Source organism: Zonotrichia leucophrys, chromosome Z (genome assembly GCF_028769735.1).
Source record: "Zonotrichia leucophrys gambelii isolate GWCS_2022_RI chromosome Z, RI_Zleu_2.0, whole genome shotgun sequence".
Taxonomy (NCBI): domain Eukaryota; kingdom Metazoa; phylum Chordata; class Aves; order Passeriformes; family Passerellidae; genus Zonotrichia; species Zonotrichia leucophrys.
The window spans coordinates 29038233-29053449 of record NC_088200.1 but is presented as its reverse complement, the minus strand read 5'-3'; the positions used below and the strand labels follow the sequence as shown (position 1 = coordinate 29053449).

The 15217-nt window shown below is 41.0% G+C and overlaps 2 protein-coding genes across 4 annotated transcripts in view; one reads left to right on the top strand and one right to left on the bottom strand.

Annotated features, from left to right (window-relative positions):
• Positions 1-4600, bottom strand: part of MTREX (Mtr4 exosome RNA helicase) — a 42514-nt gene extending 37914 nt beyond the window's left edge. The window contains exons 1-4 of one of the 2 annotated variants that reach the window (XM_064736908.1): positions 4230-4600; positions 3416-3550; positions 2248-2314; positions 473-535 (exon numbers count right to left, since the gene is read on the bottom strand). In XM_064736908.1, the coding sequence (XP_064592978.1) occupies positions 473-535; positions 2248-2314; positions 3416-3550; positions 4230-4345 (381 nt within the window). In that variant the 5' untranslated portion in view covers positions 4346-4600. The remainder of the gene's footprint in view (positions 1-472; positions 536-2247; positions 2315-3415; positions 3551-4229) is intronic. The other variant, XM_064736907.1, reaches the window with a different exon arrangement.
• A 118-nt stretch (positions 4601-4718) lies between these two features.
• Positions 4719-15217, top strand: part of DHX29 (DExH-box helicase 29) — a 28835-nt gene continuing 18336 nt past the window's right edge. The window contains exons 1-11 of one of the 2 annotated variants that reach the window (XM_064735864.1): positions 4719-4890; positions 7295-7368; positions 8174-8287; positions 8844-8973; positions 9340-9482; positions 10353-10478; positions 10920-11046; positions 11308-11469; positions 12894-13059; positions 13894-14017; positions 14450-15046. In XM_064735864.1, coding sequence (XP_064591934.1) covers positions 4719-4890; positions 7295-7368; positions 8174-8287; positions 8844-8973; positions 9340-9482; positions 10353-10478; positions 10920-11046; positions 11308-11469; positions 12894-13059; positions 13894-14017; positions 14450-15046 — 1935 coding nt within the window. Of the gene's footprint in view, positions 4891-7294; positions 7369-8173; positions 8288-8828; positions 8974-9339; positions 9483-10352; positions 10479-10919; positions 11047-11307; positions 11470-12893; positions 13060-13893; positions 14018-14449; positions 15047-15217 lie in introns of those variants that run through there. The other variant, XM_064735865.1, reaches the window with a different exon arrangement.

Genomic DNA, 15217 nt, shown 5'->3' with positions numbered 1-15217 from the left:
TTACAGAAATTTAAGACAGACCTATATCTAACTACTCTTCTGACTGTCCTAGTGTGCAAATTAGAGTCAAATTAAATCCTGGAGACACTTGTAATTTCTGCTGATCTTAACCCACTATTATGCAATGACTTTGTACTTAAGTATTTTTATATCACACCTAAGATCTTTGCTTATGTCTTGTTGTCATAGCAAATAAAAGTCTTGCCCTGATGACTGAATTTTCACTCATTTATCAGCTTAAGAAGAGAACTAGAATGCTGCCCCTGCCTGATGTTACAGAAAGAATATCATAACAGCCTATCCACCTCATTCAAACACATAATTTTTTCTGCCAAATTTTAAATAGAGAATTTTGCTTCTTACAGACCATCTTTTACAAATCTTACTGACAAAGTACATAATTTTTCCCTCTACTCTCACTTACTATGTAAAGCACGTACAAAAAGAAAAATAAATGGAATCTGCCACATACCTTTGCAGCTTTTCCAGTTCTTGGCTTCAGACCTGTGAATTCTTCATTTGCTGGAAGCGCAACCTATTAAAGATATTTAAAATAAAAACCGTTGCAGATTTCTGTGTCCACAGCAGTGACACTTCTGGCAATGTGAAGTGTATGAAAATCAATTTGAATTTCTGTTATCCTGTTTCTACAAGCTCATGTGTCAAAGGATTATTCCTTCCTCTCAAGAGATTTTCAATCAATCTTTATATTCTCCTACCTAAGCAGCACTGCTTCTCTCACTCCTCTGATAGCCCTACTGCCTTGTCAGAGACATTTTTTCTTCATCTGCCTTGTAACAGTAGCTTTTCAGCCAAAACACCATCAAGTGCTCTGGCCAGTGGATATTCGAAGCAATTACTGAGCTCACATTGATAATCCCTTTCCAAATACACTGTATTTATGCTGGTAACATTCCCATTCCGGGCCAATATCTATTATTTATTCACTTTAAATACGTAAGCTCTCTTCAGTCATTAAGTGATGGCAAACCTTTAACAGACATCTCAAAATAACAAAAAATTTACACACACGAGCTTTAGAACCCTGCTCAGCAAGTGTATATAGTTCCTTCATTATGTAAGTCTGATGATACGGAGCCCTTGAATGTGACCCTAACTAACTTGAGCTAGATCGAGAAAATAGCACAGAATATAAAAAGACATAACAGTACAAGAAAGTTAAAATTTACACATTTGATTTTCACACAAACTCTTTCTGACAGTCATATATGGATGCAGGATGGTTCAAGAAAACATTAATTTAAGAAAGCATTAATAGTTTGCACTTTTCATATTTGAATTTGTATTTATGTCCATCAACACATTTGAAAATGGATAGCTTTTATTACTTTGCATGTGAAAAAATGTAATTTTCCATTTTTACCAAAAGGTATTTTTCAACAGTAATCAGCTTTAGAAGAAAGTCTTTCATACTTGAACCAGAATAGAAGAATACTTCAATGCACTGATCACACTACAAAGAGAAAAACACATTGTACCAACCAGTAGGTTTTTCTTCTCAAATGCTCTTGGGTACCTTACGAATACAGAAACCCATCAATATTACCATCAATTCTTTCACAATCACTCATTGTATTGTAAGTATGATTGAAACTCCTTCTGGTAAGATACCCTACTAATTTTCCAAGTGCATTTTGTGCACGCTCAGTCAGATACAGACTTCAAACTCCTCGCAGTCTTAAATACTGTATGAAATACTGTATCTGCTGGAGTGCAGGAAAGCTCTGCAGAGGGATCAGGACAGACTGGATCAATGAGCAAAGACCAATGGTGTGAAATTCAGCAAGGTCAAGTCCCAGGTCTTGCCCTTGGGCCACAACAACTCTGTAGCACTGAGGCATCCCCAGGTGGGGACAGTTTTTCCTCCGAGGTAACAAGCAGAAGGAGAATATGAAATGACCTTAAACTGTGAACAGGAAGACTGGACATTAGAAAAGAGTTGTCAAGCATTGGATTAGGCTGCCCAGAAAAGTGGTTATAATCACTAAAGCCACTTAACAGATGTGTAAGGGTGGCACTTAGGGACAAGGTTTAGTGGAGGACCTGGCAGTGCTAGGTTAATGGTTGGACTCAATGATCTCAAAGGCCTTTTCCAACCTAAAAAATTCTGTGATTCTGTGACATAGTAACTGCAAGAAGAATAAAGAATACTATTATAGTGGCAATGACACACACAATTAGGTATAACAAGTCTGAATTTTTCATGTACTTTTTCACTGCACTCACCTCATGCGTACAACCTTCAACAGTTTCCACAGACTGCACCTTTACCTGAGGCATCAGATCTGTCAGACTAAAAAGATATGAGTTAGGATTACCAAAAAGTACTAAAAAATACTGTTTTATATAAAAGTGAACATGTTGAATTTCACGTCTGCTTTAACTGCAACATAAAAAAACGGATGTACAGTCTTGGCATAGACAGGCTGCAGAGGTTACTACCAGGATTATTACCTCAAAGTTAAAATTTTGCTACCATATAAACCTACTTTAGCTATTGATTCAAAAAGTGCACCACAAAACAGCGTCTGAGTCACATCTACTTACATAAAATTTTATGATTAAATGAGGAGTTTTTTCAAGATAAAATGAAACAAAATTCAAGACCTGTACTCATGCTACTAGTCAACACAGAGTAAGGGCAGCTTAAAGCATCCCAAGCACCTGCCTGAGGACAAGGCCTCTCTTTCACTTACCAGTTCCTTCTCTGGTGGCCATGAGAAGGGATTGGAGTCCCTTTCCATGAAACTGTTTATTTCTGATGTACACATTCCACTGATACCACTAACACAGAAAATTATGTAAAATAGTGGCTCTGGCTCTGTTTTGCTTCTATTCACTTACTCTCTACAGTGTTTTGAGAAGTCTTCTCATGAACTTCTCACAGAAATCTGACAGTGAACTTTACAAAAGTTATATGAAAGACCAAACGATAATGCAGTTATCACCTTACATGCCTCAAAAGCCTTGTCAAATTGCCAATTTTTTTTCCTGTATTGCAAGCCAACTATGTCTTTCAAGCTCACGGTACACAGCAAGCCTGCCTCTTACCATGTGCTTCCAGCTCATCTCCTGCTCTGTGTGAAATCAACACAATGCCTTTGACCACGAACCACCGACTCAAATGAGTAACTACAAAGTCATGAACATTTTCTACTGCAAAGGCCTACAGGTGTGCAGTATAATTTTACATATACCCAGATTTCATCACTGCTGAGGCTGCACTAGCAGCATTTTCTCACTTAAACAGATAATGGAAAACCAAACCTGCACAAATTCATCTTTTTTACAGGAAAACACTGCAAAACTCCTTCATATCAGCTGTTCCCAACTGGCACACGGCTAGTCAAGGCAGCTTGCTAGGACTATCTCACACATTAAGCTGAGCACTTACTTAACATCATCTGATAAAACATCTTCCAATTTCGGCTTTTTCCCCAAAATGACATTTTCAGTACTATCAATCTCAGCCTCCCTTTTTGGTTTGACTATTGTGGCTGGTACTGAAGGTTTTTCTTCCAATCTTTTCCTGAAACAAAAACACAGAAAAAATTTAAAATTTGCCTCCTTCATTTACGTACTGTCAAGGAAAAAAAATTCTTAAGGGCAAGTGTGATCCCACTGCACCTGGGGAACAACCCAGGTAACCTGACCCACAACACCAGCTGTGGGATTTCAAACCAGTTCCCAGACAAGCTGGCCACCAGGTCCCCACACTTCCCAGTAGGCCACAGAGCCAGAGCTGGCTACAGCTTTAGAGCCAGGGATCCTGGGAAAACGGGTCACAGAATTACAGAACGGCTCAGGTTGGAAGCGACCATAGCGGCTCATGTGGTCCGACCTCCCTGCTCAAGCAGGTCGCTCCTAGAGCACATGGCACAGGAGCGGATCCAGATGGGACTTAAATAGGTCCAGTAAGAGAGATTCCACAAACTCTGAGCAATCTGTTCCAGTTCACAGTCACCCACACACTTATGAAGTTTTTCCTCACATTCAGGTAGAACTTCCTGCGCATCAGTTTCGGCCTGATACCTCTTGTCCGATTGCTCGGCACAACCATCAGGAGCACGGCTGCAACCCCCTAGCACCCTCCCTTCAGATACTGACACACGGTCCCGAAGTCCCCAGGGGTTCAGCAGCTCAAACACGCCGGAAGAAGCCGAGCCCAGCACTACAGCCCTCACCCCACCGCCACAGCGGCCCCTTACCCCGGCCTCCTGGCACCCTCGGCGGGGACCGTTTTGCTCTTCTTGGCGCCAGCAGCAGCGGCGGCCGCGTCCTCCTCGAACACGCTGAAGAGCTCATCCCCAAAGGCCTCCGCCATCTTAGCCGCCGCGCTTCCACAATGCCCCGCGCAGGGCGCACACTTCGCGCGAGAAGGGCGCTTCCGATCCCGCCCCCTGAGGAATGACGGGGGCTCCCGCCGGCCTTGGCACCAGTAGCCGCCCACACGGCCAGTGCTCGATGGCGATCTCGATTTCTGCCCGAGTCTGGGTCCCGGTCCCGATGCCGAACTCCTCCGCAGCTCCCCCTTGGCGCACACGTAGCCCTTCCCCCCCCGGAAGGCGATCTGCGAAAAGCCAACGCAGGCCGCGCGGCCCGCGCGCGTGCGCCGGGGACGCTGGCCAATGGCAGGCGGCGGCGGCGCGCCGAGCGCGGTGCCCGGATGTGCGCGCGCGCAGAGCTGGGGGGGCGCCATGGGCGGCCGCAACAAGAAGCAGCGCGCGGGCAGCGCGGCTCATGCGGCCGCCGCCGCCACCGCCCGCGCCCGCGCCGCGCAGGCCGGGGTGGCGGCGGCCGCGGAGCCCGGCAGCCGCACCGCCCAGCCGCGACCAGCGCCCGCCTCCAAGGAACCGCGTGTCAAGCAAGGTACCGCGGCCCGCGGAGCCCCGGGAGCGGCCGTGCCCCGCTGTGCCGTGCCGGAGGGGGACTGAGGGTACCGTGGCTGGAGGGGCAGTGCCTTCAGGGGGCCCTTGGGGGTGCGGCTGCCGCGACCGCGGCGTTACCAGGAGGGGCCGGCCTTTGGAGCTGGTGTTTCCCAGCGTCGGGAGAGGCAGCTGGAATTGCTCCGCTCTTCATGTGCTACAGCCTGCCTTTTCTGTCTAGCTGGTCAAAGGAGGGGACTCTTCCCCGTCTACTTGGCCCTTATGAGGCCACGTTTGGTGTCTGTGTCCAGTTGTGGGCTCCTCCCACAAGAAAGATGATGGTCAAATGCGAGGGGTCCAGTGAAAGATGACGCGGCTGCTCGTGAGGAGAGACTGAGGGAGGTGGCCCAGTGCAGAGAAGACTGAGAGGCCCACATAAATGTATATAAATATTTCAAAGATTCGTGCCAAAAGGATGATGCCACCACTCTCTTCAGTGGTGCCCGGAATGAACAGCAGTAGGCACAACTGTAACACGACAAGTTTCACCTCAACAGGAGGAAGAGCTCCTGTACACTGAGGGTGGCAGGGCACTGGAACAGACTGCCAGGGAGGTCACAGGGTCTTCCTCTCTGGAGATATGCAGAACTCACCTGGATTCATTCCTGTGTCCCCTGCTCTAGCTGATCCTGCCATATGGGGCTGGATGATCTCTAGAGGTCCATTCCAACTGCAGCGATTCTGTGGTTCTGCTGTCAGGGTGTCCCTGAGCAGATAAGTCTTGGTGGGACCGATGTGTTGAGTTTAATTACAGAAAGTCTTGTTATTAGATTATCAGCAGTTCCTGTGAAGCAATTGTTTGGACAGCACTTTCCCAGAGCTTCTGATGTATTTGTTTTGTATATTATCAAAATCAATATAATGTGGATTGGGGATTATTTTGGGTGATTTTTTCTGCCTTGAAAGACCTGTTACAGGGCTGGAGGCACTTCTGTGGTGGTAGATAAGATGAGGGATGGCTATTCTGAGTGCAGTTTGAAAAACTATTATTCTGAAGCACTGTGGGATGCCTGTTTTTAATAAGCCACATTTGCCAGAAGCTGCTCAGATACCATATAACATTTAGAGCAGCTTTTGCTGCAGACATGGGCAAATCATGCAATAGCCAGGGCATCTGAGTTTCCCACTAGTTAAGGAGTCTTGTAATCTGGTAATAAAAGCCTCCTGAACCTATTCATGCATTCTGTTTTTACAAATGTGGGCTCTGTGTATTTCTTGTGTCCTCCATTCCTCCAATAACCACGATGCTCAGTCCTCTTCAGAAAATAACCTGCTTCTCTCTCAGGTTGTGGTGAAAAATCAGTCAGCGTAAATAAAAGCTAATTTGGTAAATTTTAAAGAGCCCCCTGATAAATGCCAGTGAGTAGATCCTGCGTGCTGACAGCTGTTTGTGTCTCCTGATTAGAGGGGACCGTACTTTTTCTGAAGCGCAGTTACCAAAAGCTGGTGTGGTCTCAAAGCAGGCCCTTCCAGAGCTGTTCTGCAGGCAGGCCAGCACGGATGAGCTGCCAGCCCACCTGTGGGGAGGTAGCTGTGCCTCCTGGAGCAGCATGCAGCTGCACAGAGGGGTGGAAGCTATGGCCTTGCTCGGTTTCCTTCTGCCTGAGCAGCGCCAGACGCAGTACACGTGCTCTGAAAGTGATGGGATTCTACAGCAAGCTGTGTGTCGTCATTCTAATGACAAGAAATAGTTCTGTGAATTAGAGTTTGGTTTTTTAATACCTGTTAAATGAAAAGTATTTAGGAATGACCAGAGCAGACCAAAGGCTTCTGTAAGCCAGTGCTCTCTCCTAGGTAGGGAACAAAAGCAAATAGCTAGGTAAGAACAAATCAGACATGTAGGGCCTCCCTGAAGCATATGTAGTTCTTTTTTCAATGCTCTCCCATGTCAGTTGATTTCTTCACTGCAAACCTGTTCTCTCTGCCCTTGGACCTCGGTAAATATCTACAGTCCATGGCTCTAGTGGCAAAGGGTTCTGTTACATAGCTATGCACTTTGTAATAAAAAATCCTCAACAGCCTTGCTTGTTTTGAAACTACCATTTACTTTGTTTTGAAATTATCATTTTGCTTCCCTATTTGGCAATTCTTTTTCAGTGTTCAGAGAGTGAGCAGTCAATCCCATGTCCTCACATTATACCCTTTGAATTTTATATTTTGTCATAGCCCTCTTCACTATTCTTTGTCCAAGGCCTTTCTTGATTATTGTTGTTGTTAAGTACCTGCAAGTTTCTGGCAAGTTAGTGTGGTAGTTTGCACTAATTTGTGTTATGTTAGGTCTGCTTTAGCTATGTTAAACAATATTCTCTGTGGGTTTTGTGTAATTGATGGTTATTTGCAATTTGCAGGTCCAAAAACTTACAGTTTTGGTTCAACAACAGATTCCAGTGCTGCTGCAAATCTAGATAAATCTGTTCTTAAGGCAAGTATCTTCTTTACATAAAACGACTTTGATTTTCATAGTACTGCTTTATTTCTGAGTAAATATTTCTTCAGATCTTTTTCAGTATTAGTTTGTGCATGTAAACTGCATTAATATATGAGACAATTGACCATTGAGAGTTTGATTTTGTTTAGGGTTTTGAGTGTCCTTTAAGCAATAGGGGTAAATTACCACAGTAGGATAATGTCTTTTTTAAAAAAAATAACAAATAATAGTTTGCATGCAAGACTATTTTAGGAGTTAGGTCTGGGCTTCTGCTGTGCATATGGATCTTTCTTCCTGTCAGAGAAGGAATATAGATTTTATATAACAAACTTAGTAGCAACTAAAGATAGGTTCATGTTTTAGAAAAGTTTCAAACATAAGAATTATTATACTAAATTTATTTTTAAAGGTGTTTTGGAAGGAGGATGTCACAGATTGCATCTTGATGTTCAAATTATGTGAGCAGAAGAGAAAGGCCTTGTTTTTTTTTTTTTTTTTTTTTGTAAAATTTTATTTTGCTTACAATATTTCCCTTAACATACTAAATTTCCTTTAAAAGGTAAATTGGCTTTCTTGGTAATAAGGAATTAACTCTTCTATTTCAAGTGAAAGTGTATAACTTGCAGAAGAAAGTGTCCTTTTTGTAAGAGATGTTTAAGCCACTTACAGAAAGCTTGAAATATTGGAATTGGAACGGCAGAGGGATTTCTGCATTGTTACGTCCTTAGTCGTGAAGTGCATTGACATGTCCTAAAAACTTCCGAAGTTTAACTTTCATCAACTCATTTTTTCTTTGCAGGTAATGATAAATGGTAGTTTAGAGAAAAGGATTATCGATGTGATTAATAACCATAAAAACCAAAATGAGGACAAGGGAATGATTTCCAAAAGACTAACTGCAAAGAAACTACAGGTACAGTTCAAAATCTTGTCTTTTATTATTCATTTAGAATAGTTTGTCTTTTGTAATTTTTGTCGTCATATTCCCCTTGTGTGTATTACATAATTATATTGTGTGTGGCACAAGCCAATACAGCATGCTTTTCAGTAGTTATATTAATGATTAGTCACTGAAATCAAGGAGTATGCTTGTTAAGAAAGGCACATTTTTATGGATTCAGGAACTAAAATCAAGAGCTTTCAGACAAGATAAAGGGATAATACTTAATCTGAATGTTTTAGGTCTCCTACATTTTTTACTCTATGAACCTGGAAAATTGGAGGTGTGTCTTTATTTAGCTAGAAAACACATTGTGGAGAGAGAGGCAGGAATCTAGATTTATTGATACCTATGCTTGCATATTTAAAAAGAAAATATTACTTATGCAAAACAGAATTTTCTGTTACATTAACGCATGGTATTTGTTTCCCTTTAATGCTGGCTTTCTGATATGTGAGCAATAGAACTTTGGAAGCCTATATTAGATTGCTAGATTAAATCCTAATCTTTTTAGCTCTTTTATTTATAGGATGTGTACATGGCTTTACAAAGATTCTCTTTCAAGACTGAACATATTGAAGAAGCAATGAAAAATACACTTTTATATGGGGGTGATCTTCACTCTGCACTTGATTGGCTTTGTTTAAACCTTCCCAATGGTGAGTGTGGTTACAGAAAATAGTTTTTGACAGAAGAGATATAGGACCTGCTAAGCAGTAGCATTATTACTTCACAATAGTAATTAAATACAGTGTTCCTCTAGGACTAGTAGTTGCAACAGTGTTCCTCTCCCACATGCATGGCTGACTGATTCTGTATTCTAGTGCACGAAGTCTTGTGGTCTTCCCATTCCTACACTTGGAGTTCTGTGAATTTCCAACGAACAAACAAACTATTTTATATAAATGCTACAGCCTAACTTTTATTTCAGTTTGTGTTCTTCTAGTTGGTTCCTAACAGAGTTTAAAGTATTTTCCTGTAATCATTATTTTCTGTGACATGTTTTTTCTCTTTTTATTTTGAAGATGCCTTGCCTGAAGGTTTTAGCCAGCAATTTGAAGAACAGGAACAGAAACCTAGAGCAAAATTTTGTTCTGCTGTGTCAAAGTGTGGAATGCCACCTCACTTAGAAGATAACAAAAAGAAAGAAAATGGCCCTGGAACTAAGGTAATCTGAGAATCTAATCAGTAGTTACTTGGGTCATGAGGGAAGAGACAATAAAACTTTCTAAAATACAGGAGTTGCATTGATTTCCAGCGCTGATGTGGAAATCTTATGAAAATGTTGTGTGATTAATAATTGTAAACCTGCATTTTAATTTTAGTGGAATGGCAGTTTAAAGGTATTTTTCCTGTTGAGTCTAGAAGGTTCTTCATAGTTCATTTTTGTGGTAAAGCGCAGGGAATCTCATGAGATTATGATTAGTTATCAGGAAGAAATTCTTTTCTGTGAGAATGATGGGACACTGGAACAGGTTGTCCTGAGAAGCTGCTGATGCCCCATCCCTTGCAGTGTTTAAGGCCAGGTTGGATGGGGCTCTGAGCAACCTGGCTTAGTAAAAGGTGTCCCAGCCTATAGCAGGGGGGGTGGAACTTGATGACCTCTAAGGTCCCTCCCAACACAAGCCGTTCTATAATTCTAGAGCTTAATTTCTTAATTTTATCCTATAGTGGGTTTATTCTGTTTATGTATATGTGGCACTCCATACGATTTTGTGAGGGTTTAAGTTTGCCTGTGTGCTGTCAGTGTTTCAATTTTTGTGGGCATTTAATCTTAAACCAGATCAAATCTAAAACAAAAAAGTGCCCTGCAAAGGGTTTCATTCCTTATTGTAATTATAGTTATTCTAGTGTTAAGATCTATTTAGATGTATAGTGCGATATTCACCCTGGTTGGGAAAGCTTTCTTTCTTGTTATATATATATATGTATGTATGTATATTATGTATAAAACCTTTATAGTAGTTCCTAGGTACTGGCAGAAGAAAGCATTGCTTTCACATACATTATCATTACTTTTAACTTATATTGCTTTTAGGAAACAAATGTGAGGAAAGAGAAAGAATTGACTATGAAGGAATGGATTTTGCAATATGCCGAGCAACAGAGTGATGAAGAGAAGGATGAGTCTGTGAAAGAGACAGATGAAGAAAAATTTGACCCAGTAAGACGGAATAATACTTCATGGGAGTCTTTCTAAAAACTGATATGTCTGGTACATCTGCATATGGTGGATCTGTTTGTTACAAATTTGTGTGTTATAAATTGGGGATTGAAAACGTTTTATGTTACCAGTAATGTATCACGGTATTGAAGGAAAACCTGTTGAAGCTTCTCTTTTCTAAGTTGTTTTTCCTTTCCCTTATTATTTGTACTGCGTTGAAAATGTTGAATGTCGTGTTTGGGAAAGAAAAATTTTAAATACATTTCCATGAGATTGAGCAAGTTACTATCAAATTCTGGGAGATTTTGACTGTTAATTAAATAAAAACTAATTGCATAAGCTTGGTATAAAGGGTAAAAAAACTGCACTTTGTCATTAAGATCATTGAAAGTGACAAGCATACCATATTCATCTTGTAATTAATAATTCTGTTTGAAATAGAATGAGAGGTATATACATCTGTCTGCCAAGCTTTCAGAAGCAAAAGAACAAGCAAGCATCTCCAAGCAAGACAAAGACAAGCAAGGCCAGAAGGCAGCACAAGAAAAAATAAGAAGAATTCAGCAAGGTAGAGCTATGCAAGTTGCCTGTGTTTTCTGGTCTGCATGTTTGTTAGGCACTTAAGTCTTGGAGTCAGGTTGAATTGAAGATAATTTCGTTACCTTTTATTCCACTTTGTGAAATGAAGCCTTTTCTGAATTTTTTCTTTCTTGGTCACATTCTAAAAAGCCAGTAAAATTTCACTAGTTCTGGTTTTGGGTACTCAGTATGAATTATTGCAGTTGTTTCTTAAGCAGTTCATGGGTATAAGTTATATTCTCTCTGACAGAAATGGCAGCACTTGAGGAACATCCAGTATTTAATCCAGCTGTAAAGATTTCAAACCAACAGCAAAATGAAAAGAAAAAAACTCCCTCATCTCAACCTCAGGAGACCACTTTGAACTTGAGTTTGCTTGAAAAACCTGATGGTGCTGCAAAGGAAGACAAAGGTGCGTTGGAAGTAGTTCAGTACAAACTTGAATTATACCACAGATTTCCAGAATTAGTTCTTATTTTGCTCGGTTTGCAGTACTGAGTGAACAAGCTCTGATTGTGGGAAAGGATGGTGAACTATTACAGAACCAATTAGCTTGGAAAAGACCTCTGAGACTGAGTCCAGCCTGTGTCCAAAAACTACCACGTCCAGTAGACCATGGCACTGGCTGTAAAGTTCAGTTGTTCCTTAAATGCCTCCAGGGATGTGACTCCACCACCTCCTTGGGCAGCCCAGTCCAATGCTTGACAACCCTTTATGAATAAATCCCTCCTAACGTTCAGCCTGAACTTGTCCTGATGCAGATTGAGGCAATGGTTCCCTGGTTGCCTGGGAGAGGAGGCTGACCCCTACCTGGCCACAGCCTCCCTTCAGGCAGCTGTAGAGAGTGATAAGGTCCCCCCTGAGCCTCCTTTTCTCCAGGACAAACGGCCCCAGCTCCCTCAGCTGCTCCTCACAGCACTTGTGCCCCAGACCCTGCCCCAGCTCCACTGCCCTTCTCTGGACTCTCTCCAGCCCCTCAGGGCCTTTCCTGCAGTGAGGGCCCAGCCCTGGGCACAGCACTGGAGGTGCGGCCTCAGCAGGGCCCAGCACAGGGGGACAATCCCTGCCCTGGCCCTGCTGGCCACAGCATTGCTGATCCAGGCCAGGATGCCATTGGCCTTCTTGGCCCCCTGGGCACAGCCTGGCTCATGTTCAGCTGCTCTCACCAGCACCCCCAGCTCCTTTCCAGCCACTCTGCCCCAGCCTGTGGAGCTGCCTGGGGTTGGTGTGACCCAAGGGCAGGACCTGGCACTGGGCCTTGTGGAACCTCACACCACTGGCCTCAGCCATGATCCAGCCTGCCCAGATCCCTCTGCAGGGACTTCCTGCCCTCCAGCAGATCCACACTCCTACCCTACTGAGTGTCATCTGCATACAGTCTGTCTCACTGACCAAGCTGACTTTAAAGGATATGTACTTGTTTTAGCAGATTACATTGAAAGCTATTTTTGTCATGCTGTCATGTCTTAAAAATTAGATTTCTTTTTTATTTTTTCCAGTTGTAGGGCTAGTTGCTGTTTCAGTCACGCTCTCATATTTTTAAACTATTTTCATTGTAAATCTTCAAACTGTTAAAATATTTTCTAATAACCAGACTTTAATGAAACTTCTAATATTACTGGATGATCAAAGATAACAAAATACTGTAATTAATTTTCTGCCAGATACTTCTGTAGGAAAAGCAGAAGTTTCTGTGATGTAGCATCAATACCTGTATTTCTGCAAAATATTTCAGAAAATTGTGCTATCTAGTAAAATATATGTGAAAAAAATTACTTCAAAGGACTGTAAAATAGATTTTAGGAGGATTTAGAATGTCTTTTTCTGCTCTTACAGTGAAAAAGAGAGATCCACTAGATATAAGAAATTTTGATTATAGTGCTCGAAGCTGGACTGGTAAATCTCCAAAACAGTTTTTGATTGACTGGTGCAGAAAGAATTTTCCAAAGAGCCCAAATCCTTCTTTTGAAAAAATTCCTGTTGGAAAATATTGGAAATGTAGGTATGTATTTCCTGTAATCTTTACATTTGCATTTTGGTTCATTTGAAAATAAAATATCTCAGCAATTCTCTCTTGTTGATAGATATTTATATCAATACAGTGTTTAACCCAAACTCTTTGTTAGTCCATCAGGGAAGTATTTTACTCTGGATAGCTCTGCAGAAATTATGCTTAGCCTAGACAAAATCACAAAAAACCCTTATTCCCACTTTATGAGTTAATTCAGTAGAATCTTATTTTTATTTGTGTACTGCTGAATGAAAATTAGTCTGAAGCACCCTTGTGATATAGATTTGAACAATTTATCTTTGGTATTCTTATTCAAAGTAAAATATTAAATCAGAGATTCAAGTTTATGAGTACCAAAACCCTCCTGAAAATTATTTAAAATAAAGTGGAAGTTAAAAATTTCTGTCAAAGTTATCATAAATGTATGGGCAAAACAGTGCAGCATCTTACATTTATTTTAGAAATCAAGTCTAAAATACAAAGTTGTAGAGTAGAATATTACCATATATGAATAAAGCAGACACAAAGTTATAAATAAGCAGTGTTTCTTGAAGGACCCAAGTGAAAGAGCTTGATCTTGATCTATTCTAAATAGTTACAAGCAGACAAACATTGGGTCCTTCTTCCAAAGCACCTAACTTTAGTGGTAATCTGTATATATATAAATGCTTCTGACTTGAAGAAAATGGAGATGTTTATAAAATGAAAAAAAAATCCCACAAATTCACTCCTGGAATAATTGCTGAAAATGTAACATGGCAGGTATTTTTTGTTTATACTGGTTGCAGAAAATTGAGATAACTGCTTTTGAAATTATTCTTTAAGGGTCAGGATTATCAAGTCATCAGATGATGTAATGGCAATGTGTCCTACAATCGTAACAGAAGATAGTATGCAAGCACAACATCTAGCTGCTACTTTGGCACTCTACCATTTAACCAAAGGACAGGTAAGTTTCTTAGCAGCATTATTGTTCTTGGCCTCAAATCTGCTTCTGCTCTTTTTTGCTATAGTATCTTTAGTTGAGTTGTAAAAATAGTTTCATGTAGCATTTCCCATTAAATTCTTTGCTTCCATTGCATATTCTCATTCCGTACACATCTGCTGTTTTTTTCTAATTGTGTGTGTGCTTTGCAGCATACAGAAAAGATTTTTTTGTTAAAGCTATACTTTCAGACTTGTAAAAACTGAAAGCTAATAAATACATATTGTTGACATTTATTTTACTGCTTTCATAGTTTCTGTATTTAGAATGGTTTCCTATTGTTTTTTGTCAAATCTTTTAACATTTGAGTTTGTTTACACATAAAATACTAAAAATAGTGATGTTGCTAAGTAGTAGATAACATAACATAATCTTTTCTGCTTTTTACACTGGAAGTCAGTTCATCAGTTGCTGCCTCCTACCTACCGAGATGTCTGGCTAGAATGGAGGGATATCGAAAAGAAAAAGGAAGAGGAAAGCAAGATAGAAACCAACAAACCGCGTGATACCTTTATTGCTAAATTGTTAAACAAACTGAAACAACAGCAGCAGCTACAGTCTGAAAACCAGCCAAGACTGTCTGAGGGTCCTGAAGATTCCTGGGAAAACTTGGTTCCTGATGAGGACTTCAGCAGTCTCTCCCTTGAGACCTCAGATGCAGATAATTTGGAACCTTCAAGGAATTTGTTTAAGAAGTTGCAGAGTTCCTCTAGATACCAGAGGCTTCTGAAAGAGAGGCAGGAGTTACCTGTGTTTAAGCACAGATACTCAATTGTAGAAACTCTTAAAAAACATCGAGTAGTTGTTGTCGCTGGTGAAACAGGCAGTGGGAAGAGTACCCAGGTGCCCCATTTCTTATTGGAAGACTTGTTGCTAGATGAAGGGTCAAAAAAATGTAACATTGTTTGCACACAACCCCGAAGAATCTCAGCAGTGAGTCTGGCAACAAGGGTTTGTGAAGAGCTAGGCTGTGAATCAGGACCGGGAGGAAAAGTAAGAAGTGTCTTAATTCCTTTGTCTTGATCAAATACAGGGGACTGGATTGTTGGCAAAAAGTGAGAACATTATTTCTTATACAACCAAACAAATAGGTGTTATTTTCTCTTGAAAAGGACTTCTTGGTATGTCTGTTGTTTCTTTTTCTCTTGTCACCTGTGAACCTGT